The sequence below is a fragment of the Mus pahari genome, chromosome 23 (genome assembly GCF_900095145.1).
Source record: "Mus pahari chromosome 23, PAHARI_EIJ_v1.1, whole genome shotgun sequence".
In the NCBI taxonomy this organism is placed as follows: Eukaryota; Metazoa; Chordata; class Mammalia; order Rodentia; family Muridae; genus Mus; species Mus pahari.
The window spans coordinates 7,518,067-7,541,660 of NC_034612.1; the positions used below are offsets into that span (position 1 = coordinate 7,518,067).

Below are 23,594 nucleotides of genomic sequence, written 5' to 3' on the forward strand. Positions count from 1 at the left end.
TCAGCTTCCAGACTCCAGACCCAGACCCGGGTCCTTACAGGGAGGAGTCAAGTGGCAGTGGTCAGACACTCGACTTGCTTCTGGTGCAGTCCTAGCTGTATGTCACCCCATCTCTGTCGAACGTGCTGATGTGGGAAAGGAGATAAGCTATCTGGCCTGCCTACACTCTCTGTACTCAAAGGAGCAAGTGGCAAGCTAGAAACCTTGGTCTGTGGAGAGAGGACCACAGGCCAAGTAAGTTGTCAAGAGAATCGGCCGGTGAGGTCCGGGAAATGTCATTTGTATAATTGTTCTCGCTAAACATGGAGATTAACCCGTACTTACGATAAGTGGAGAAAGTCTTGCTCTCTGACAGAGAAACCAGAACAGAAACAGATGCTCTCACCCTGGTCCCCAAGTCTGTGCCTGCCGTGACACAGAGGATCGTGGTGGCTGCGATGAGATCGCAGATTTTTGAGGGAATGGACTGTGCTGCGTTATGTTAGATTGGATCCCACAAGGGGCAGGAGAAAAGGGCAGGAGGAAGTGACGTCAGAACGAAGCCGAGACGGAAGAGAATTGCTGGGTTGGACTCTCTGTTGACAGCGCTTTCTGGGGGGGCGGGGGGGGGGAGACAAAGCACCTTCCCAAAAGACTTTAGGCTGGACCAGATTCTTCAGGGATTCCAAACCTTGCACCATGCTTGGCGGCTCTTAAAGACTCATATTGCTCTTCCAGCCTCCGGTCTGTAAAGGGATCTGTTAGTGCCGAGGGGGTCATCTCATTCGGTCTCAGTTTATTACGGTGAAAAGAAGAAAACTCAATACAAAGTTTGGTGCTGAAAATTTGCATAAAGGATGTGTAAAAGCAAAAATTATTTTGGATTATAGCTTCATGGTGGTGTGTGTGTGTGTGTGTGTGTGTGTGTCACTGTGCCTCTCAGAGGGTTTCACCTGATTTTATAGACTGTGAGATATTAAATGCTTGGGTCCTATACGTTACCACTCCCTTGTAATTCAGGGTGTCTGCCGAAGCGTGGACACTCTCAAGGGTGGACAGAGAATGGTTGTGCGGTAACGATGGGGAGGAGGCGTGTTACCCGACACACTCGGGTGGTCCTTACACTGTTTTTTCCTCTGTCTTTTGCAAGCTTCCCACTATTACAAATACAAGCAACAGTTCATCTTCCCAGGTGAGTGTTCTAGGATCTGGCCGTCTGAGGATCAGGGATTGCGGGGGGGCTGGCGAAGAGAGACCAAGAGCAGAGAGGAGTCTAGTGGGGTCTCCATACTCCAGGAAGAGGAGAAGCTAACAGTGGGAGATCCCAAGGGCACCTTGAGACGCAAGAATGGACCCAGCGCAGCGGAGGTCTAGAGGGTCAGCCAGTCAGAGGGACTTGAGTTGAAAGAGATGTGAACTGACCCAAAGGGGAGTGAGGAGGATTTGGGTATGGGCAGCAGTAGATGCTTAGGCATTCTATTTAGCCCCATTGGCAGTGAGGACCAGTACTGTGGATCTCTAGAATGCTACCCAGTAAATAAAGTCCAAGTGGGCGAGGCAGGGGGAAGGAACGTTGGCCAATATTGAAACCCACGTCACAGGGTAGGGTGGCTGGCTGCTGTGTCTCTGGGGAATCAGGGTCATGGTTTGATCTCTACGCATGTGATCTCTGACTCGCAGATGTGGTGCCTGTACCAGAGACACCCACCCGGGCACCCCAAGTCATCCTGCATCCTGTCACCTCGAATACAATGTAAGTGACCTCACGCCCTACCCTAAACCTCAATACCTTCAGCCTTCTTGGTCTCTCTGCTGTCAGGTTTCCTCAGACCTGGAGGATATAAGTCCAGGATAAAAAGACACGGGGCAGATAGGAGGGGCCTGACACCCCACGCTGAGAGAGAAGTGACAGGAAGCAGTGTTAGCCCCCTTGTCCCAGCAATTCCTGTGGCTCTGGCCCTTTGTGACAGCAGCAGTGTCTAGAAGTCACACCATCACCTCAAAGTATCCTCTTGATGATTCCAGAGAACAGCTAGACTTCAGTTTATATCATGGTCTCCTCTTTGTAGAAGGTGGGCCTGGTGACACTTGCCCATCACCGTTGATACTTGGGAGGTCAAAGCAAAGGAATTACAAGTTCAAAGCCAGCTTGGGTAACTCAACGATGTGCTGTCTCAAATCCAAATATCTGAAAGGGCCTGAAGATGTACCTTGGTTGTGAGGCTCCAAATTCAATCCTGAGTGAGTCCTGAGGGAGAGGGGGGAGGGGGAGGGAGAGGGGACAGGGCAAGAGAAATAAAAAGAGACATGAGACATAAATACAGTTTTCACCTGGGATCAACAAACCTAGCCTGTTAAACCAATCCGTTTGTCACTTATTTTTATAAATAAAGTTTTGTTGAGACACTGCCATGCTCATGTGTTTACAGGGCCTCGACTGGCTGCCTTCTCAGTACAGCAGGAGGGTTGAGGGGTGGTGGTAAGGAAAACTACTGACTCTCTGGCCCTTTGCAGAAAGCCTGCCAGCCTCTGTTAGTCATACCTCTATAAAATGAACAAAAGTTACTTTAGGAACATTTCGAATAGTCTGTGAAAAAGGAAGGGAAAGTTGCTGCTTGGAGACGCACCTTGCTAGAATTTTCTAGTGAGTTCTCTGGTCCTGGTCATAATATATTCGTTACCTCCCGTACAATCCTGTTTTATCTTTAACATTCTGGGCTCTTTGTAGGCAAGGCCTTAATGACTACAGAGTGTCATATCGATGCGGAACTCAGATCTCCCTGCTATAAACATCATGGTTCACAGATGCCTGGTGTGTGCATGACCCAGATGACCCGCTGCTCAGACAACCCCAGAAGCCACCCTCCTTCCTTTTTGTGCATGTGCCCAAAGTCTGGGGCACGCTGGGATGTGATGAGTTTCGCAACTCTCATCTCCGCCCGCTAGCTCTTTCTTCTTGCCTCCCTAATGGCTCCATCCCACTTGACCTGCATTAGGACTTTGCGAAGAGCCAGTGCGGTGCATGTCTGAAATCAAAGGAGCCGTGTCTTGCCAGGCTGTACTTTGCCGGCCTAGATCTCTCTCTGGGTCTTTTCTCTGCCGCTCACAAACCTGCTCCATGAGCTGCACAAGATGAACTCCAAGTTATTAACGGCAGTCAGAGTTGCCGCAGTGGTGTGGGGAGCTGCCTGTGATCCGCTTAAGTGGACGAGATGGGTAATGGGCAGGAAAACTGAGAAGGGAGCTCACTGAATAGCCCCAGCAGCTGGAGTCCCGCCTTGCAACAGAAGCGGGTAGGCTGCCCTTGGGTGGTTAGGCAAGGAGAGGGACTTCCATCTCACCTCCTAAGGCTATGCCATAAATAATTAATGAACACGTGTCAGCCAGGACGACCCCTCCCCTCTGGTTTCTCTCTTGTACAGAGGTAGATTAACTCAGTCTGCAAGATCCCTCAGCTCCCTGAGATCTGAAGGGAAACTTGCCCCACAATAGGATGGGTAGGTGGAGTGGCTAGATTTCCATCAGAGAAATATGAACGAGGACAAGGTTTTCCCGGCGATGGCTTTGTCCTGCCTGTTCTCAGTTTTGTACTCAGTCAGTAACCAAGCTGCTCTGTGCCCAGGGCACTCCATCAAACAGCATCCTTAAGTGTAGAAAGCTTCTTTAAACACAGTGCATCCCACCTCCCAGTCACAAGACTATGCATTTGATGATACCTACACATTCTTAATGCACAGGTGATTATACCGTCAACACACAGTGTGGCCCTAATACCCTTAGTACGTCCACACAACTCAAGACAAACCCTACACACAATGCGCTGCCACACATGGACACGTTTCTCTCCAGCACCCGTGCTTAGAATACAACCGCGGCTTTTGAGCTTTGCGCATGTGACGCCCACGCCCACCCGTGTCTCCCCACCCAGGGAAGCTCTTCCTTCCCATCGACACATTTTAATTCCATGGGATTGGCCAAATTAAACTTCCAACACTCATTGTCTGAGTCGCCATTTTACTGCTGTGAAGAGATGCTGTGACCAAGGTAACTCTTATAAAGGAAAGCATTTAGTTGGCGCTGCCATACAGGTTCAGAGGCTTAGACCATTATCATCACGGGAGCAGGCATGGTGCTGGAGAAGTGTCTGAGAATGGCAGGCAGAGATAGAGAGAGAGAGAGAGAGAGAGAGAGAGAGACAGAGACAGAGACAGAGACAGAGACAGAGACAGAGACGGAGAGAGCGCTTACAGCTTATAACTATCACTCTGTCACTGAGAGAAGTCAGGGCAGGAACCTGGAGGTAGGAGCTAATACAGAGTCCAAGGAGGGGTACAGCTTACTGCTTCATTCCCCATGGCTTCCTCTGTTTTCTTTATTAGAAAACTCAGAACCACCTGCCCAGGGGATGGTGCCACCCACAGTGGGCTGGGCCCTCCCATGTCAATCATTAATCAAAAAAAAAAAAAAAAAAATGCCCCACAGGCTTGCCAGCAGGGCAGTCTGATGAAGGCATTTCTCAGGTGAGGCTCATCTTCCCAAATAACTCAGCTTGCATCAACTTTTTTTTTTTAAAGAACTAGCTGGATCAGATCAGCTACTCCTTGACTTTGATAGGTACCACATAGGTGTGCACACCACATGCACACAGACACTGAATTAAACATAAAATTATACCTTTTTTTTTTTTTGGTAAAAAGACCCTCCTAGGAGGCTCTGAACCTGAGGTTTCGAAATGTGATTTTATTCTTTCCCAATGTACATTTAGACCTCAGAGGATTTGCTCAGCTGTGACCTTTTTTTTCCCTCCCCTCCCCTCTCCCCCCCCACTTAAAAGGAGGCTGCTATACTAGTTAAAGCTGAAGCCATATAGCAAGCCCGGAGCAAACCAGGAGAACTTGTTTTTAAATAACGGTCTTGAGAGCTCTCTCTGTACTCGGCTGTGGGTTGTAGACCCAGGTGTTGAAATGATTTGGGAGGAAGGAAGGTTCTGTGGCCAATGATGATGCACCATTTAAGATTCCTGAGCATGTCTTACCTCTGTCCAGGGTTTTAAGGATCATGGATGGTTTTTATTTATTTATTTATTTATTTATTTATTTTTTCTTTTGTTTTTCTCTTCTTTCCAGCTTGGAAGGAAATCCATTACTTCAAATTGAAGTGGAACCAACCTCAGAGGTGAGAATTGGAGACTGGGACTGTGGCCACGCTGCCTGCTGTCCTCGGTGACGGTGCTGCAGAGGGCTGGGGGCGGGGAGGTGGCTCACAGTGGTGGTTTGATGGATGTCCTCACTCTAGGACAATTAAGGAGCGGTAGCCCCTCCAGGCGCTGAGCCTAATGGGCCGTTCTACTGTGTGCATCCTGGCAGAGCCAGTTGGAGGGAAATTGGCCTGGGATTTGCATTTTTAGGTAAAAATAAATAAATTAGCTCAGGGTTGGGGAGCCATAAGAGGGATGTGCCCCACTGCCTTCGAAATAACGTACAGGAACAGGTGGGAGCTTTAAGTAGGCCGGCTTGGCTGTGCGGCAGGGAAGTTCTGGGTTTCCATCCATCTGTGGAGACAGTTGAGGGAGTAAAGAAAAGTCCTGGGGACTGGCCATCGGGGCTGTCATCTTAGTCCTACTGTGTGCCCTGAGCCAACAGGACTAGAAGCAGGACTCTGGGGAAAAGTCCCAAATCCCATTCCTAGATAGTCATGGTCCCTTAGAACTGATCGATTCCGGGAGCTAGAGTGTCCTGGCTTGATTCTCCTCAGTGTGATCTGAGAGAGCCAGCTCAATAGACTTGGGGTCCAGTGGAGAGATCACTTTCTGAGGTCATCTTACCAGGGCCTCTAGGACTTCCCACTGGGTTTGGGACCTATTTGCCCCCAACATGTTATAAAAGAGTCCAATAGGCAAGTCACCTCCACGTTTAGACACGACCAACCCTACGTATCCTTTGGTAATTGCTTACAACCCCAAGAGTCATATGGTTAAAATCCAGGTCTCACTGCAGACCTGCATGTGGGTGCTGATGTGGTAGATCTGGCTGGGGCCTGATCATCTAACTCCAGCATCCTGAGAGGAAGTTTGATATAAGCAGCCAGGCAGGTGACTGTGAACGGCAGAACTCAACTCATCACCGTATTTACAACTCCACACCAACCCCTGGAGAAACTTTTTATCTCCCACTTGATATCGAGACGAGGAGAGCGCAGGAAGGTGGGCCACTTTCCCCAAGGTCACACAGGCACACACACACACACTCACTCACGAACTAGCTCTGAGTGTTCAGCACGTCGTCTGCTCTGGTGTCTCCCAGACACTTGGTCTTAAAAGAGCCACAGAGCTTGGAACTGTGACCTCCGCCAATCTTTGAATCAATTCCAAATCCTGCCACCCGCTGCCCCCCTCCGCCCCCACCCTCGGGGGAAGCTGACAGACAGAGCCCATGTTGATGGTTGTCCCGTGTCCTGTAAAGAGAGACACAGTCCATCCATCTTTGTGGTGGATTCACATAGGTAGAATAAAAGGGGCATTGCATTGCAGGGATCCCTGTTTGGCTGTGATCCAGAATGAGGACCCCCCCTCCCCAGGGTGGTCAACAGCCCAGTTTGCTCAGGATTGACAGGTGTCACTTTCAGTGTGAAAACCACGAAGTCTAGCCCCTTCGTCTTGGTCCCCTTAGCTTTTCTCCTCTCTTAGCACAAGACAGTGGGACCACTTGATGCTCCTTTAAGACCTTCACTGTGGTTTGATTCTAATCCAAAGACACCTGGGGAATCTGCCGTGTCTGTGTATGGAGATGTATCCTGATCTGTACAGCACACACGGCACCCAACAGATCCCTGGGGAGGGCGGAGCTGGGGTGGCCACGACTCTGAGCCTTCACCCTTCTGGCCGTAGAACGAAGAGAGCCACAACGAAGCGGAGGAATCTGAGGATGAGTTTGAAGAGATGAACCTGTCCCTCCTCTCGGCCCGGAGCTTCCCACGCAAGGCCAGCCAGACCAGCATCTTCCTTCAGGAGTGGGACATCCCGTTTGAACAGCTAGAGATCGGCGAGCTCATCGGGAAGGGTCGCTTCGGGCAGGTTTACCACGGACGCTGGCACGGTGAGGTGGCCATCCGGTTGATTGACATAGAGAGGGACAATGAGGACCAGCTCAAGGCCTTCAAGCGGGAAGTGATGGCCTACAGGCAGACGAGGCACGAGAACGTGGTGCTCTTCATGGGAGCCTGCATGAGCCCACCCCACTTGGCCATCATCACCAGGTCAGTCCCTCGGGCTCCAATGGGGACATCTAAGGGCTTTGTGCATGTTAATAGTGTCTTCAGGTCCTCCATCCATGGTTCTCTCACAATCCTTTAAGCCCCCAGAAAATGCCTTTAGGGGTCTTAGGGATGTCTGGGAAGAGTATTGCATTGGGAGCTGGAACCGCCAGGCATGATAAACCCTACACACGTACATCTCTGACACTTGTGTCTCATTAGGTAAAATGAGTGAATTGCTTTAGACATAGGTCAGCCTGTTTGTGTAGCACTCCCAGTGCTGTGTGTGAATCGGCCTCACAGGCCACACAGGTTCCGTCTCAGCAAGTTAGTTCTGCTATTGTNGGGGGGGGGGGCACGGAGGAAGCAGCCATAAATGATATATGGGTGAATTTGCGTGACAGTGTTGCAATAAAACTTTATTTATAAACCCAAGTAATGGGCCAGCTCCGCCCCACAGTCTGATCTGAGATGCCGGTGACTGTGATCGGGGCTCTTGATGGTTTACAGAGTGTTTGTGGAGCTATTGCCATCCCTGTTCTGCGTATCCTGCATTAGTGGGTTGCAGGGGTTTGGGGGTGGGGTGGGGGAGGGTAGTTAACAGAGATCGAATTTTTAAGAATGGCAGATGACTATCTTATGTAAAACATTGTTCTTCACACACATGTGACCTCCTATAGATGACATATGAACACCCATCTGCTGGTGGGTACTGTCAGCTGGGGTGTCTCAGTTACGCTGCACACAGTCTCCAGCTCAGTCATGCCCGTGGTGGCCTCTGGTTCCCAAGCACAGGCAGGGGTCAAAGGTTAAATGCATAGGTACTTTCCATGCCCCCTCTGGTCCGGCTCCGGCTGGCATCTGTTGACCAGAGCATCTCCCGTGACCAGCTGGATTCAAGTGATGGAGAAAGTTGCTCTCCGAATGGCGGACTCTGTAGGGGAAGGACCATAGATGGTCATTTTTACAGCCCTCTTCATGGGGGGGGGGGGCCCATTCCGGGCACTGGGCTTCTCTCTCATCAGGAAGCAACTTCTCCTCTCCCAGACGTGAGGAGCCCCTCACTTGCAATATATAAGTCCGGTGACCCATGGATCTCAGGGACCCATCCCTTCCCTCCCTCTTCCCAAACTGTGGCTCATTGCACATTTGTACAGACCCCGCTAGCAGCCTTGGAAAATGAGTGACCCATTATGAAAATGTGCTGCTCATCCCTCAAGCCCAGCTGCGCTGCAGCCTTCTGTTCTGTGACAGAACTCTGAGCTCCCCTCCCCACACGCCGTGACAACCTACAGAACTCACAAAGCGCCCAACTACCACCACCACCACCACCACGATGATGATGATGATGATGATGATGATGATGATGATGATGACATCCCTGGCAGCTTTGGGACTTATAATTGGTCTCTGAAGTATTTGGTATTTTGTGTGAGGATGCCAGATGAAACCTGAAGAAGACGCGTTCATTCCAAGGTTGTTGCGGTATTACATATTTATCATGGGAAAGCTCGGTGCGTGCCCCTTTTAGCTCCGTCTACTTGTTGGTCCTTAAGTTGTATCCATCTGAACGTTCTGCTTGCGGCCAGATATCTGAGTAATTTGATTAATCATCTGCATTCACACGATTGACTGTTAGGGAATCGGTTGCTGGAGGCTAGCCAACTGACTAGAACAATTCCGGGACCTTGGTTTTTATTTTTACAGGGAGTATAAGACCAGATAATTATCTGGCATATTCTAGAGAAATCGACAATGGTGTGTTCTAGCCAATTACTTAGTAATTATCATCAGAGCTAACAAGTATTTCTGAGCTCGGTCTCCTTGTAAAGCCATATGCTCGGCTCTCAGGAAATGAACAATAAACTAGTTAGTTATTCGGTCACTATAGCTGCAGACAATTCAAATCTGGATGGCTAAATTATTCTACGATTGGGTCATTATGGAATGACTGCGAAAGAGCCAGCAGCCTGCACAGTTGCTCGCGTTGAAAACTTCAAGTGGCGTTGAAGGGCCAATAGTGAGGGGTTTGATTGACAGTAGCCGCCCTCCTTCAGCCCAGCTGTGGGGTTTCCCGAGCCTCAGTTTCTACATCTGTGGGATGAGTGGGCTGAAGCAGGTGTTCGTCCCGACTCTGACAAAACGCTTTGGATCTCTGGGAATGAGCTGTCTGCGACACTGCTGGGAACAGCACGGAGCAGCAGCAGCTTTCTGAGAGCAGTCTGTCTGGACCTCATACGTCCACCGAGGGAGCGAGGCCTCTCAGATGTAGATTCCCGGAAGCTGCTGTGTTCAGTTCCTATCAAGTTACCCTAACTCTGTGGCATCAGGCAGCACACTCTGGGTCCCTTACAGTTATGAAGGGACTTGAGACTCACTAGACTGATGTGGAGGTGTGGTCTGAACCGGAACCGGAGGTGTGGTGGGGTAGAGGCGTGGTCTCAGGTGAAGGCGTGGTCTGGTGGGGGCGTGGTCTAGGATGAAGGCGTGGTCTGAGGTGAATGCGTGGGTGGAGGTGTGGGCTGGGGTGGAGGCGTGGTCTGAGGTAGAGGCGTGGTTTGAGGTGGAGGCCTGGTCTAGAAGAGGGGACCCAGTTTACTGCCTTTTCCACCAGGGCTTCTGGCTTCTTCCTCCATTTCAAGGCCAGTAGCAACCGGGCGCCTTGTTTCCATGGTTATGTCAACTGTTTTGGTCAGACCTGCTTTGGCTTCCCATGTGATGGGACGGTTACGTTCTGGGCCCACCCAGATCATCTGGAACCACCTGCACAGCTATAAAGTGCCCCACTGACATCCAAGGTAGTGATTGGTCGGCATCTCCAGGAACTAGGGCCTAGATCACTCTGGGGGCCATTCTTATAAAAAGTTGCATTGAGCTTAGAGTGACTGAAGAGGAGACAGTCATCAGAAAAGCAGAGGGGGGCGTAGCCCAGGGGGTTGTCTAGCAAGTGCAAAGACTAGGAAAAGGGACATAAGATGCTGGGTCACTGCAGGGCCACAAAGGTCCTGCACAGGAGTGTGGACTTTGAGCAACCATAGCATGGCTGTACCGTGGCTGTGTTTGCTGTTCTGGGCTATCCTACAGACAAGGCCAGTGGCTCTTCTTGCCCTCAGCTGGTTGATTCAGTGTGTTCAAATCCCCATTGCAGAGCAGTGGTGGTCAGAGAGGAGCAGCTGGAGGTACCATCTTGGATGGACTTGATTATTTTCCGCCTATGTGAGCACCCAGGAGAAATGACCCATGCTTCCTTGGCGTTTAGGTCATCAGGACACGTCGCCAGGGACGGTGGTAAGAGGGGACAAGGCATAGGGGTGCGGTGTGAACACTGTGTCCCCTTGGGAGGAGTTTTTAAAACTCCTCATTTGGAACATGCCATCCGTCCCTCCCTAGGGATCTAGAGTCCTGGGGAGACTTCTCAGTCCTGTGAGGATGACCTGTGAGCAGGAAGCAGTGAGATCCCAGGGGCTTCATTCACAACATCTAAATCCAATATGCACCAAGAGCTCATCCACAGATTCTTTATGCCCACCTCCCAGTCTCCTCTGTTTCTCGGGCTTTCAAATCCAATCACACTGCACTGTCAGATCCGACAGACAGGCAAATAGGCCCGCAGCCTCTCTCAGCTGCTCCCGGAGATGGTTCACTTGGTGTTTGGATGAAATTTTAGCTTGCTTCCCCCCAACCCCCACCCCATCCCTTAACTTGAGGGCTTGTGTCTTTCGAGTTTGTTTCTTTTCTTCAGACCAGTTTTGAGTGTCCTAAATATAACGTGCAAGAATTGGGAAAGGGTGCGCTGAGCCATGAAGATTTTCTACCCCCCAACACACACACACACACACACACACACACACACACACACACACCATCCAGTGGTTTTGCGTTCCTTTCATGTTTAGAAAGGCCGGATTGCTTTCCTTTTATGAATCTCAGCTAAAAGGATTTTTTTTTTTTGTCAGCGGCTGCCTTTAATTGTGTGACTTTTGTGGAGGAAGGCGCTATAAATGCCCATCGTCATCAGCGCCATTAGATTAGCATCCTCTCGCGTACGATTGCTTATGCCCGGCTATATAAACAGTCACGTGATCAGCAGAGGCCCCCCTGCCTGGCTGAGGATCATCTCCTCTTTCTGGTCACTGCTCCCTCACGTCTCCAAGACGATGGATTCATGTGTGTGGCATCTGTCATCACTTCAGAGATATTTTTGTCTTACTGCCCAGGAGATAACTCGGCGGTTGTTAAAAATACAAACCAGATAAATAACTCTGCCCATAAGCCCCGGCCAGCCAGAGAGAGCCCCGTGTATGATGTGGGGGCTCTTTGCCAAGTAAGCCTTGAAACCAGGAAATGCTGGGGGATGGAGGGGGGGAAAGACTCCCTATGTAGTGGGAATACCCGAGTTGGAGTTGCAGAATCCATGCACAGTTGCCACATGTGCCGGCAATCCTAGCACGGGGGGTGGGGCAGAGAGGGGAGGACCCCAGGGATCCCAGGCCACGCAATCTAGACTAATTTGTGAGCTCCAGATTAGTGACAGACAGACCGTGTCTCAAAAGAGGTGGATGGTGGGCAAGGAGGACTCCTGACCTGTGCACATATACCTGTGCTAAACATAAAAGCAAAAACAAACAAACAAATAAGAGATAAAGATGATCTAGATGGCTTTTGTTCTGTTTGTGGAGAGGTGATTCCTACCCTTCCACACACTAGAGTCAGAGGTGCCCTCAGCTAAAAGAGAAAAAGCAGAAAGGTTCACATTGGGTGTTTGCCATGAGCCTATAAGCAACTCACGTTCCTCCGTGCACACACCATTGGCTCACACCGAAGCCCTTGGCTATATCCAATAGCAAGAGAGGCTCAGAAATAGCAGTGTTCCTCCCAGGAAAAATGGAATGGGTCTAATGAATAGTCAGAAGGCGTTGGGGTGAGCCTTGGAAGGTTAGCCCCACCCCTGGTCCCTGTTTGGCTCTTCCTGCTTGCTTGACTGTCACCACATGGCTGGCCCCCTAGTCCCAACATGAACACTGCCACCTCTCTTCCTTTCTAGAAAGTTCTATTGACAAGTTCCCTAGTTGACATCTGTGATTTCTACCAAACACTGCACTCATGACTCAAAAGTTTTCTTTGAGATCTATTTCAGATTTCTTCCTTCCCTTCTCACTTGTTGCAGTTTCTTCTTTTATAAAATTGCTGTGGTATTTACATCTCTTGCAAGATACGTGTCTTAGTTAGGGTTTGACTGCTGTGAACAGACACCATGACCCAGGCAACTCTTAGAAGGGCAACGTGTAATTGGGGCAGGCTTACAGGTTCAGAAGTTCAGTCCATTATCATCAAGGTGGGAGCATGGCAGCATCCAGGCAGGCGTGGTGCAGGAGGAGCTGAGAGTTCTACATCTTCATCTGAAGGCTGCTAGTGAAAGACTGACTTCCAGGCAGCTAGGATGAGAGTCTTAAGCCATGCCCACAGTGACACACCTACTCCAACAGGGCCACACCTACTCCAACAAGGCCACAGCTATTCCAAAAAGGCCATGTCCACTCCAACAAGGTCACACCTACTCCAACAAAGCCACACCTCCTAATACTGCCCTCCCTGGCTCAAGCACATACAAACCATCACATTAGGGATAAGAATTAGACATCTCTGGGTCAGTAAGATGGCTCAGCGGGTAAAGGTGCCTGCCACCAAGCTTGACAGATTGAGTTCCATCCCCATAACCCACATGGTAGAAAAACTGACTCCTGCAAGCTGTCCTCTGTCTGAGCTACACACACACGCACACACACACACACACACAGGTCTTCCCTCACCTCTGCAGGAGGCTGAGGAGACAGGAGGACTGTAAGTTCTACGACTGTTTGGCCTCAGAGCAAGGTCAAGGCCAACCTAGGTAACTTCGTGAAACCTTGTCTCAAAAGTACAAAACAGAGGAAGAAAAAGACCTGGGGCTAGAAATGTAACATCCACAAGGTTCAATTCCCAGTATCATGAGAAAGAAAAGAAAAGAAAAGAAAAGAAAAGAAAAGAAAAGAAAAGAAAAGAAGAAAGAAAGGAGAGAAGGAGGGAAAGTAGGAAGGAAGAGAGGGAAGAAGGAAGGGAGGGAGAGAAGGAGAGAAAAGGAAGGGTGGAAGGAAGGAAAGAAAGAAGAAAGAAAGAAAAAGAAAGACAGACAGACAAGACAAGACATTCCATGCAAAAAGGCAACAGCAGTTTTTTTCATGTAAGGGTTTGCTGTAGCTTTGGATGAGTTATTTTTTGTTTCTTTATTAAAAATGTGAGGGAGGGAAGTTCAATTTTGGTTCCTCCTTTCAGATGGTTTTCAGCCTGGCACGGAGGGTAAGCTGTATCCTATGCAATCCTAAAGGTTCACATTGGGGGTTTTCCATGAGCCTACAAGCAACTCATGTTCCTCCGTGCACACACCAAAGCCCTTGGCTATATCCAATAGCAAGAGAGGCTCAAAAATAGCAGTGTTCCTCCCAGGAAAAATGGAATGGGTTTAATGAATAGTCAGAAGGCGTTGGGGTGAGCCTTGGAAGGTTAGCCCCACCCCTGGTCCCTGTTTGGCTCTTCCTGCTTGCTTGACTGTCAACACATGGCCAACCCTCCTAACAAGGTCAGGAGTCTTTGCTGCAAGACCTGTCCCTCAACAGTGGCAGCCAGGAAGCAGGGAAAGATAACAGGAAGTGCAGAGGGGCCAACCTTTAAAAGTCCCGCAACTGGTGGCTTGCTTCCTCCAGCCAGGCCCAGCTCTCAAAGATTCAGAACTTTCAAAATGGGCAAGGAAATGAGCAGGCCTCCAAGCCATAGGTGTGCGAGGACGATTCAGCTTCAAACCATATCCGTGCATTCTTTGATGATGTGATGGTATGAATGGCCATAGGGATAATAGCATCTGGGAGAAATCAGGTATCTTTCTTGGCACCAGAAACACGAAGCGCAGTGTGGCGCTTACTGAATGACACACGGTGATGTTGTATGGGGGGACTCAGCTTCCTGTCTGACCTCTGCCCCTGGCTGGTCCCTTGGCTGAGTGGCTTCTCTCCCCTCAGCGCTGGGCCATCCAAAGGGAAGGTGTGGAATGATGAGCTGCGTCCACTGGTCTCCAGCTGAGCAGAGAGCTTGGAGCTAGAAATAACCGTGCGTGAGTCATCTGGGTGGACGTGGTGATGGAAGCTGTGGGCCTCAGTAGCTGAGGTCATCCAGGGAGGCGAGAAGGGTCACCTGAGGACAAAGGCTGGGGCACCTGTCGCTCCGAGTGGTCTGATGGAGACGGCTCATCCTGTAGAGGGAACAGGGTGGCATAGCTGGGAAAGCAACCTAAAGTCATGGCCACAGTGAGCGTCCCATGTTGTTTCCTGCTTTGTTCTTATTGGGAAGGATGGGGGCCACTCCTGTCACCATGATCATAGTGACCTTGCTTCTTTGTTGGTTTGCTTACCTTTTGACTTTAGTCCCTGAATCCCCTTCCTGCCATTAGAACACAGTCCTAAGAGGGCTAGAGCTTCAGCTGTTTGGCTTGCCTCTGTATCTACAACCCCCAATCAAGCCATTTTCATGTACTTGTCAGATTAATGATTAACTATTATATATGTGTATATATATATATATATATATATATATATATGCATATATATGTGTATATGTGTATAGTGTATATATGTGTATTGTATATATGTATATGTATGCATATATGTGTATATGTGTATGTGCATATGTGTATGTATGTGTATATGTGTATATGTATATGTGTAAATGTATATATGCATATATGTATGTATATGTATACATGTGTATATATGTATATGTGTATATGTATATATGTATATGTATATGTGTACATGTATATTATATCCATTTGTATATATGTATATTCCTAGTCTGTGTAGCCTGTGCCTCTGGGCAAGTGTAGCAGGGATGGAATTCTTTGATTTGGGTTTCTAAGGAATGGTAATGTATAGAATTAGAGTCTGGACTCGGGGGTTGGGCTAAGGGATGGAGGAGACATAATGAGATGCTAACAGTGTGATAGTAATGCAATATGGTAACTCGAGGACACTTGCCCCGAGCATCCATCATATGCAGATCTATGTGCTTGGAGCTGGGACTTCTGAGAAGATGATCCATGCTCTCGTGGGCTCATAGGTGCCATTCACTGACTGAGTCCCCTGTGTCATGATCTATGCCATGACTCAGAGCCGGCCCATGATTCGACCAAGTAACTGCCAAATGGGTAAGATTGGCGTGTCACTGGAGTGTCAGAGTACCTGGTTTTGATCCCCAGCACCCACATGAAAGCCAGGTGTGGTGATACACGTCTGTGATCCCGGTGCTGCTGAGGCTGAGACAGGAGGACTCTAGCCAGTCTAGAGATCCAGGCTCAGTCTGGTCACTTGGTGACCTCCAGGTTCAGCAAGAGACCCTGCCTCAAAAACCAGGATGGAGAGTAGGTGAGAAAAGATATTTGACCCATGGCTCCTGCACACACACATGCACACACACACACACACACACATATACAAACACACACACAAATACATATATTTCTGTATGAGGGTTTTATTGCTGTTAGCAGACACCATGACCAAGGCAACTCTTATAAGGACAACATGTAATTGGAACTGACTTACAAGTTCAGAGGATGAGAGCATAGCAGCATCCAGGCAGGCATGGTGCAGGAGTAGCTGAGAGTTCTTCATCTTCATCTGAAGGCTGCTAGCGGAAGACTGGCTTCCAGGCAGCTAGGATGAGGGTTTTAAGCCACAGCCCACAGTGACACACCTATTCCAACAAGGCCACACCTCCTAATAGTGCCACTCCCTGAGTCAAGCATGTACAAGCCATCATAACACACATACACACAAACATACACACACATACATACATACACATACAGATACACATACATACACACAAATACACATACACACATGCGCGCACATGGACAAACACACATATGCATACATATACACACATACACATTTGCACATGTATGTTCACACACACACACACGTTATCCCTAATAGAAAGGCTAGCATGGCAAAGGCCCAGAGACTCCAGAAGTCCTGGCCTGGAGTATATGGTGACCTGGGAGAAGCTGAGGAAACCAGTGACCCATTTTTAAAGAACCTAGCAATGGAGCCTGAGAAGTTTGAGTCTCTCTGAAAAGATGAAAGGAAAAATATCTAAGGATAGGACTTGAGAGGTGGCATGGTCTAGTTGAGTTATTAGAGAGCCCACTGGGAGCATCCCTCACATCAGAAGCCCTCCAGGTAGAATGGTTGATGTGTTCCACTCCCACCCATGGTGTGGACCGTTGCTGCTGGTCCTAATCAGAAACAAGCAGGCATGCTTACAGGTTCCAGTGTCCTGGCTTCCAAAACCTAGTTGGCCTGCTTTGTGTTTTTTTTTTTTTTTTTTGGGGGGGGGGGGAGGCCTCAAGCTGGCGTCTTCTGGAACCACGAGTGTTCTCAACAGCTTTCACTACTTCCCAGAGTTAAAAATAGCCTGATGCTTTCCTATGCTTTGAAGGCAAGCGTGGGCACCCTCAGGCCCTTCACGCGTGTTCCAGAGAGTTCCAGGACGGTTTCCTCTGTGTTGCTGACAGGCAGTGGTTAAACAATGATAGGGGAGTTTGCGCTAGGGCGGGCTTTGTGGAGAGGCAAAGTTGGAATGAACACGCTTCCGGGCTTCCGGAACCCTTCCCCTGCTCATCTGTCTGTCTGTCTGTAATGGTGGTGGGGATGGGGTGAATAGCATCTACTTCAGAGGACCATTCAAATGACTCAGGAGGCAGAGGGAAACAACAACTGGTATCTGTAGGAAGGTTGACCAGATGGCAGGGGATTGGCTTTCCATTGCAATTTTGCTCAAGGGCATCAGGTTAACATAGAGCTCTGATCCCAGTGTGTTTGCAGCCCGTGGGCTCCCGGATTTGGCTTGATGTCTTCCCAGCCCGGTTCCTATTACCTGGTCCCTGCTCTGTTTTTGCTTTGGCCCCATCTGATTGTGTTTAAGATAATTAAGCCCATCTATCAAATAATAAATAGATATTGACCGTTTGTCACAGCGAGTATGAGGATGGATTGAACACCGTGACTCTGCTCCTCTGGATCAATGGGAGCCCATGGGGCTAGATAAATCCTGATCATGACTGACAAAAGGAAAATCGATAGTCGTATTAATATATGCACCCAGACCATCGATCTTCCGGTTAAAAGTGGGACTGGGTTAGATAGGGGAGCCAGAGATGGGAAGGGAGACGGACAGGCAGACAGACCAACTGGCTGATGATCTCTGCTATGAAGTAGCTGCTCTGTGCTTAAGAGTGTACATGGAAAAGCAGGGAGGGGTATTCTTTGTTTTTAAGATTTATTTATTTATTATATATAAATACACTGTAGCTGTCTTCAGACACACTAGAAGAGGGCGTCAGATTTCATTATGCATGGTTGTGAGCCACCATGTGGTTGCTGGGATTTGAACTCAGGACCTTTGGAAGAGCAGTCAGTGCTCTTAACCTCTGAGCCATCTCTCCAGCCCCGGGAGGGGTGTTCTCAAAGAGAAGCAATACTCAGTATTTATATGCCCCCTTCTTTGATCAGAAATCCTTCCTGCCCATGGGCAGTGTGGTTCTTGTTCGCGTTTGGCCCTGGGATGCTGTGGGAAGAGGAGAGACAGGAGAGAGCTGCGTGGATTATCTGGTATACCACTGTGCTACAGGTTCCAGTGTCCCTCGGTGTCAACGAGATTGCTATATACCATTTGCCTGGGAAGCAGGGTCAAGAGAGTCAGGGTGGGGTTGTGTGGTCCCTCTGAGTCTGGCAGGGGACCTTAGTAAGCTGGTCTCTAGGAGCACCTGTGTCAGGATATTAGAGCCTGAGTCTCAAATATGAATGTGTGTCAGAAAGCCTTAGGGCAAGTTCTCAACCTTCATAATGCTGGGACCCATTAATACAGTTCCTCATGTGACAGTGACCTCCAACCATGGAATTATTTTATCGCTACTTCATAACTGTCATTTTGCCGCTGTTATGAACTGTAGTGTAAATATCTGCGTTTTTCTCGAAGCCTTAGGTGACCCCATGAAAGGGTCATTTGACATCCCTAAAAGCTTCAGTCCCCACAGGTTGGGAGCTGCTACCCCAGGGGAGGTTTCTGAAAACTGACTGCTTCTCTGTCCATCTAGAAGTTCTGGTCCCCGTGGCAAGACCTGAGGATTTGCATCGGTGGGCGTGTGAACTGGTGGGTGTGTGAGAACTGGTAGGTGTGAGCCCTGCCTCGGTCCCCTCAGTGCTAGGATGCAGGTGTGTATGTGTGCAACGATCCGTGGTCGGCCTGCTAAAGTTGGTTCTTCCCCTTCCATCGTGTGTCCCGGGGATCAACCATCAGGCTTGGCAGCAGACACCTTCACCCACCAAGCCATCGAGACAGCCCCTAGGGGCTGGTGTTTTCAACAGGGTCCAAGGGTCCTCTCAAGGGATGGGGGTGTAGCAGGTGGGGAACATCACTTTGAGCAGTGGTAGCCCCAGGCTCAGACAGAAGAGGAAACCTTGAAAGGTATTGAGTCACAAGACTGGATAAGGCCGGGAGAGGGTCATCCTGGAACCCGAAACAATTCAGTGTGGGGACAGTCAGAGTTCCAGGGCCTGGGATGTGAAGGACAGATGAGACACAACTGAAAAAAACAAACAACCCTTCAGGACACTGGCAACCTTAGCATCCAGGTAGCCATTGGTCCTACGGTGTAACAAATTCCTGCCCCATGGGACACTGCAAAGTATGACAGTTCCACCTGTGACCCCATGTCCATTTCCAGGAAGAGTCACGGGTCACGCAAGAGTGGGGCTCCTCACCGTCCCAATCAGGTGGACATCGAGGCTGTCTCTGTGTAGAGAGGGTGTGTCATAGAGGGCACAGCTGGGAGGTCGTCCTGAGAATAGTTCACACTGGCAATAGCTTCAGTTTGTCACAGTACCATGAAGGGACACTGGACATATGATGAGTCCACTCCTGGAGGTGTTCTCTCTGGGAACCGAGCAACGTTGACTTTAGGACGAATCTTTGATATCCCACCATCCTTGCAAACCAAGGGAGGGGGTTGATAGCCTGTCTCAGTTCCTTGAGACAGGAAGCAGGACTCAACTGGAGAATGGATGTTTTGAGTACTCGTTAAGGAGACGGTTTGTCGAGTGGCCACTAGACACCTGGCCGGGCATTGTGCAGGGTTTGTGGCTCATGTCAGTTACCCCTTCTAGCATCCTTGGGTATAGAGTCCATTTTATGGGAAATTACCACCATAGGGAAGATTGAAATGCCTAATGAATGAGCTCTTAGTTCTCTAACTTGAGTGTCTACATGTCCTGCCTTGTGGGTCGCCAGGAAATAGGCAGTGATTCCCCTCCAGTCAACCCCCTATAAAGAAATGTTTGTGGATAGTTGTTTGTAAGTTTGCCCTTTATCCCAGCAGTTATTCAGGCTTCTCTGGCCTCAGTTTCCCTGTCTGTATAATGGGAGATAACAGTCCCACCCTCACAGATTGAAGTGAGGAGGAACTGGACCCTGATCTGCATCTCGGTGCTCAAAACTGACCACACAAGGCCCATTGCGGCGCCTGTTCATCGGAGCCCCTGCCACGAATGGGCCTTGGAGCCCACAGAGCAGCAGGGACACACATAAGCCCTCGTCGCACGCTGCCAGAGCCAGGGTTGGAGCCGCAGCCTGGTGTCTCAGAGGAGTGTTCTAGGGCTGGCAACATGCTGTGTGACCTTGGCGGGGTCACATGGCCTCTGTGAGCCTCTGTGTTTCCCTGTGCAGCAGGGAGAGGATGGTGTGTGTCTCCCCCAGCAGACAAGAGGAATCTGAAAACGGACAGAGCTGGAAAGTCTTGAGAGTGATGACGACTGTGGAAATATGGAGTCTTTTGAATATATTTGAATCAGCATATATTGATTATATATAACATTGGGTGTTGATTACACATAATGTTGGGTGTCATGACATTCATATACATGCATGTGAGGAGTTATTATATTTGCCTCTAATCCTCTTTTTGCTTCCTCTTCCTAATGCATCCATTTTTAAGTGACTTGGTACTTAGGAAACAGTGTCCACATACCCAACCCTTCTTCAGCTCAAACCCTCCCATGGTCCCCGTTTCCACCTGTACCCTTGTCCCCGTGTCTGCCTTTGCTCTGAGGACAAGTGAGGAGAAGCAGGGAGCCTTCCCCTGCCCTCCCGTCAGCTCCCCCTCTTTGACAACCGCAGACAGGCTCAGAGCTGAGAAGTCGCTCCCACTTTTAATCAAAAGGTTTGTCTCTGAGTTCTCTTCAAATGAAGATTCCCGTTTCTTCTAGGTGTTCAAAAGCCTCAGAGAAAAGCCACAGAGGGGCGAGATCAGACCGCTTCAAAAGCAGAGGTGGGCCCCTGAGCATCTGCGCACCGCCCCCAGCCGAGCCTGTCCCTCTGAGGCAGTTATTAGCGCAGCCCCCGGGGACTCGCAGCCGCAGATCAAGGACTCTCCTCGGACTTGTTTGGAGATGTTTGTAGACTATTGAGGGTTGTCATCTACTCTTGATCACCAGGCTCTGATTCCTCACGGAGCGAGCCGGGCTCCCTCTGACAGCCCTCAGAACTGTGAGGCGGCGGGCTGCAGCTCAGAGGGCTACCATTCTACCTCGTCGGTAAACACAGTTCCCAGACTCTCTGGCCCCCATGGCCAAGCCCCATGCGCGCAGGAACTCTACTCTCTTGTGCTTTTGTCCCCTGCTCTCAGCCATGGGACTGGCGCATCCTTGACACACCCCTCTGTGGAAGAGAGCAAACCTGGGGCAGTGTACATGGAAGGCGGGCTTCCCTGTCAGAGGTTGAAGCCACGCAGAAGGGTATGGGGAAAGGGGGGCCATGGGACCAAGGTCTCCCCTTCTTTATCTATTCCAGCTCCTGGTTTCCTTGTTTTATGACATGATGGTGTCAGTGGCCACTTTGTCCCTAGCAGAGTCACCCACCCCCTGGTCTGCATTGTTGTATTGTTCCATTGTTCCTGGTCTGCATGGCTTGACCATGCATGGAGTCATTGGAAGTAAACATTACTCACCCATCTACCTGTCCTCCTACCCATCCTCCCGTATCCCCATCCTCATTCACCCACCCCTGTCTATTCATTCATCCATGCACTGATCCCCCCCATCCCTCTGCCTCTATCCCCATCTGTTCATGTGTGCATTCTGTTTATCTGCGCACCATCCATGTATTTATCCATCCATGTCTTCTATCCATTCTCCATCCATGCAATAGTCTATCGAGTTCTCCTCTTCCTCTGGTCTCCTAGCCACCACTTATGTATCTACACACCTATACCTAGCTACCCATACAGTATCTCTCCTCCTATTTCTGTATCTGCCTAAGCATCTATCCTCCCATCCACCTATACATTCAGTATCTATCACCTACCTGTCCATCTACATAAATGCAGACATCATTCATCTATCCATCTACCTATACACCTGTCCATCCATGTACCCATCCACTCATCTACTATCTACCCATCTACCTCTCCATCTACATAAATGTAGACACTATTAATCCATCTACCTATATACCTATGCCTCCATGTACCCACCCACTCATCTACTACCTGCCCATCTACCTCTCCATCTACATAAATGTAGACACTATTAATCCATCCACCTATAAACCTAATCATCCATGTACCCATCCACTCAGCTACTAGCTACCTATCCACCTGTCCATCTACATAAATGCAAACGTCATTAATCTATCCATCTACCTATACACCTGTCCAACCATGTACCCATCCACTCATCTACTATCTACCCACCCACCTGTCTATCCACCTTAAAGCAGACACCATTCATCTATCCATGTATCCATACACCTCTGTACCTGTCAATCCAATATCTGCCAACCTCTGTCCACTCAATAACCATTAGTCCATCCATCCATCTACCTAGATATCCATCCATCCATCCATCCATGCATCCATGTACCCATCTACCTTCCCACTTATCTAGCCATCAAACAGTAGCCACTGGGGTTCTGTGTCATATCAGATACAGCATGATGTCATGAAGGAAAAACTGGGGTGATTTTTTTTCTGGGCCATGATGTAAGCAGGCAGCACTCAGTGCTTTAAGTCAACTCAAGGCAAGCACCATAGCTGGCCAGGAAGAGCTTGAGGTTACGATTGGCATCTTGCTGGTCTCACTGGCTTAAAGACAACAGTGGAGATGTCAATCCATGGGAATTCATCCCAGTGCACAGCTACGGATGAGCAGCCTGGGTCACATTCCAGGTCGGAAACCAAACCGATGCCCCCTGCCAGAGAAAGACAGGCTGTTGGGGGCCCATGTTTTCTTCCCTTTGGTTTAAACTTAGTAGATGTTCTCACTGATGAGCAGGGTGGCGAGTCCCTATGGGGGACACCAAGGAGAGGAGAGGCCTTGCCTTTTATTAATACCTGGAGTCAGTAGACGAGAAGAGGGCAGTCTTGAGTAGGGGTGGTAAGGGACGAAGGAGCTAAGTTCGTAGGACCTGCGGTTGCTCAGTGCTGCTTCTAAGGGTGGTGGAGAGCTGGTGGGGGCTGGGAGGGTGCAGGTTGGAAGCAAGGCTTCTTATTGCTGACTTCTCGGCCCATTAACTCCCGACTCATAATAATCCCTCAACGGTACCTTGCAGTTTACTTGCTTGTTATTCACAGAGAGTATGTTTGCTAAGCAAATCAGTAGTTCAAACAAGATCACAGCAGGGAGGAGCTTGAACCCACTCAAGAGACCTAGCTGTAATTGGCGGGACAGTCTCAGCAAAGTTGGCTGTCTGAGGACCCCTAGGAAGACCAAGAACAGATAGGTAGCCAGCCTTCAGACCCCTGACATCTGTGTTTGGACTCCAAATGGCCCCTTTAAGGAACACACCTTAGCCTACCACTACCACTTTTTTGTCGAAACTTGACTTGCTTGTCAGTCTGAGTCTATGTTGACTGTCTTCTGTCACAGTAAAAACCTTTGGTTAACCTGTCGAGAGTATCTTTAGTGGTAAAGTGTAAAAGTCAGGCCCCTTGAAGTCCTTCTCTAACGGGAGATGGATGGCTATGGAATTTTGGCCTGTGATCAAGAGCTCTGGTTCCTTTGAGGAAGATCTCTTGGACTTGGAAGCTTGGCTCCCTTCTGGTGTTGGCCATTTGTCCTAGTTTCAAACACCCCATCAAAAAATTATTATAGGGGATGGAATTGTTAATTTGGTTTGATTTTTCCAGGCCGAAGTCCATCATTTCAGGGAAATCAAGGCAGGGACTCAAGCAGCTGTCACATCATGTTCCCAATCAGGAGTGGAGAGAATAAAGACAC

The 23,594-nt window shown here is 49.3% G+C and overlaps 1 protein-coding gene across 2 annotated transcripts in view; it reads left to right on the top strand.

Annotated features, from left to right (window-relative positions):
- The window catches only part of Ksr2 (kinase suppressor of ras 2), a 359,141-nt gene that overhangs the window by 293,311 nt on the left and 42,236 nt on the right, over window positions 1-23,594 (top strand). For both annotated transcript variants that reach the window (XM_029533454.1, XM_029533455.1), the window contains exons 11-14: window positions 1,130-1,171; window positions 1,660-1,732; window positions 5,106-5,154; window positions 6,866-7,233. In XM_029533454.1, coding sequence (XP_029389314.1) covers window positions 1,130-1,171; window positions 1,660-1,732; window positions 5,106-5,154; window positions 6,866-7,233 — 532 coding nt within the window. The remainder of the gene's footprint in view (window positions 1-1,129; window positions 1,172-1,659; window positions 1,733-5,105; window positions 5,155-6,865; window positions 7,234-23,594) is intronic.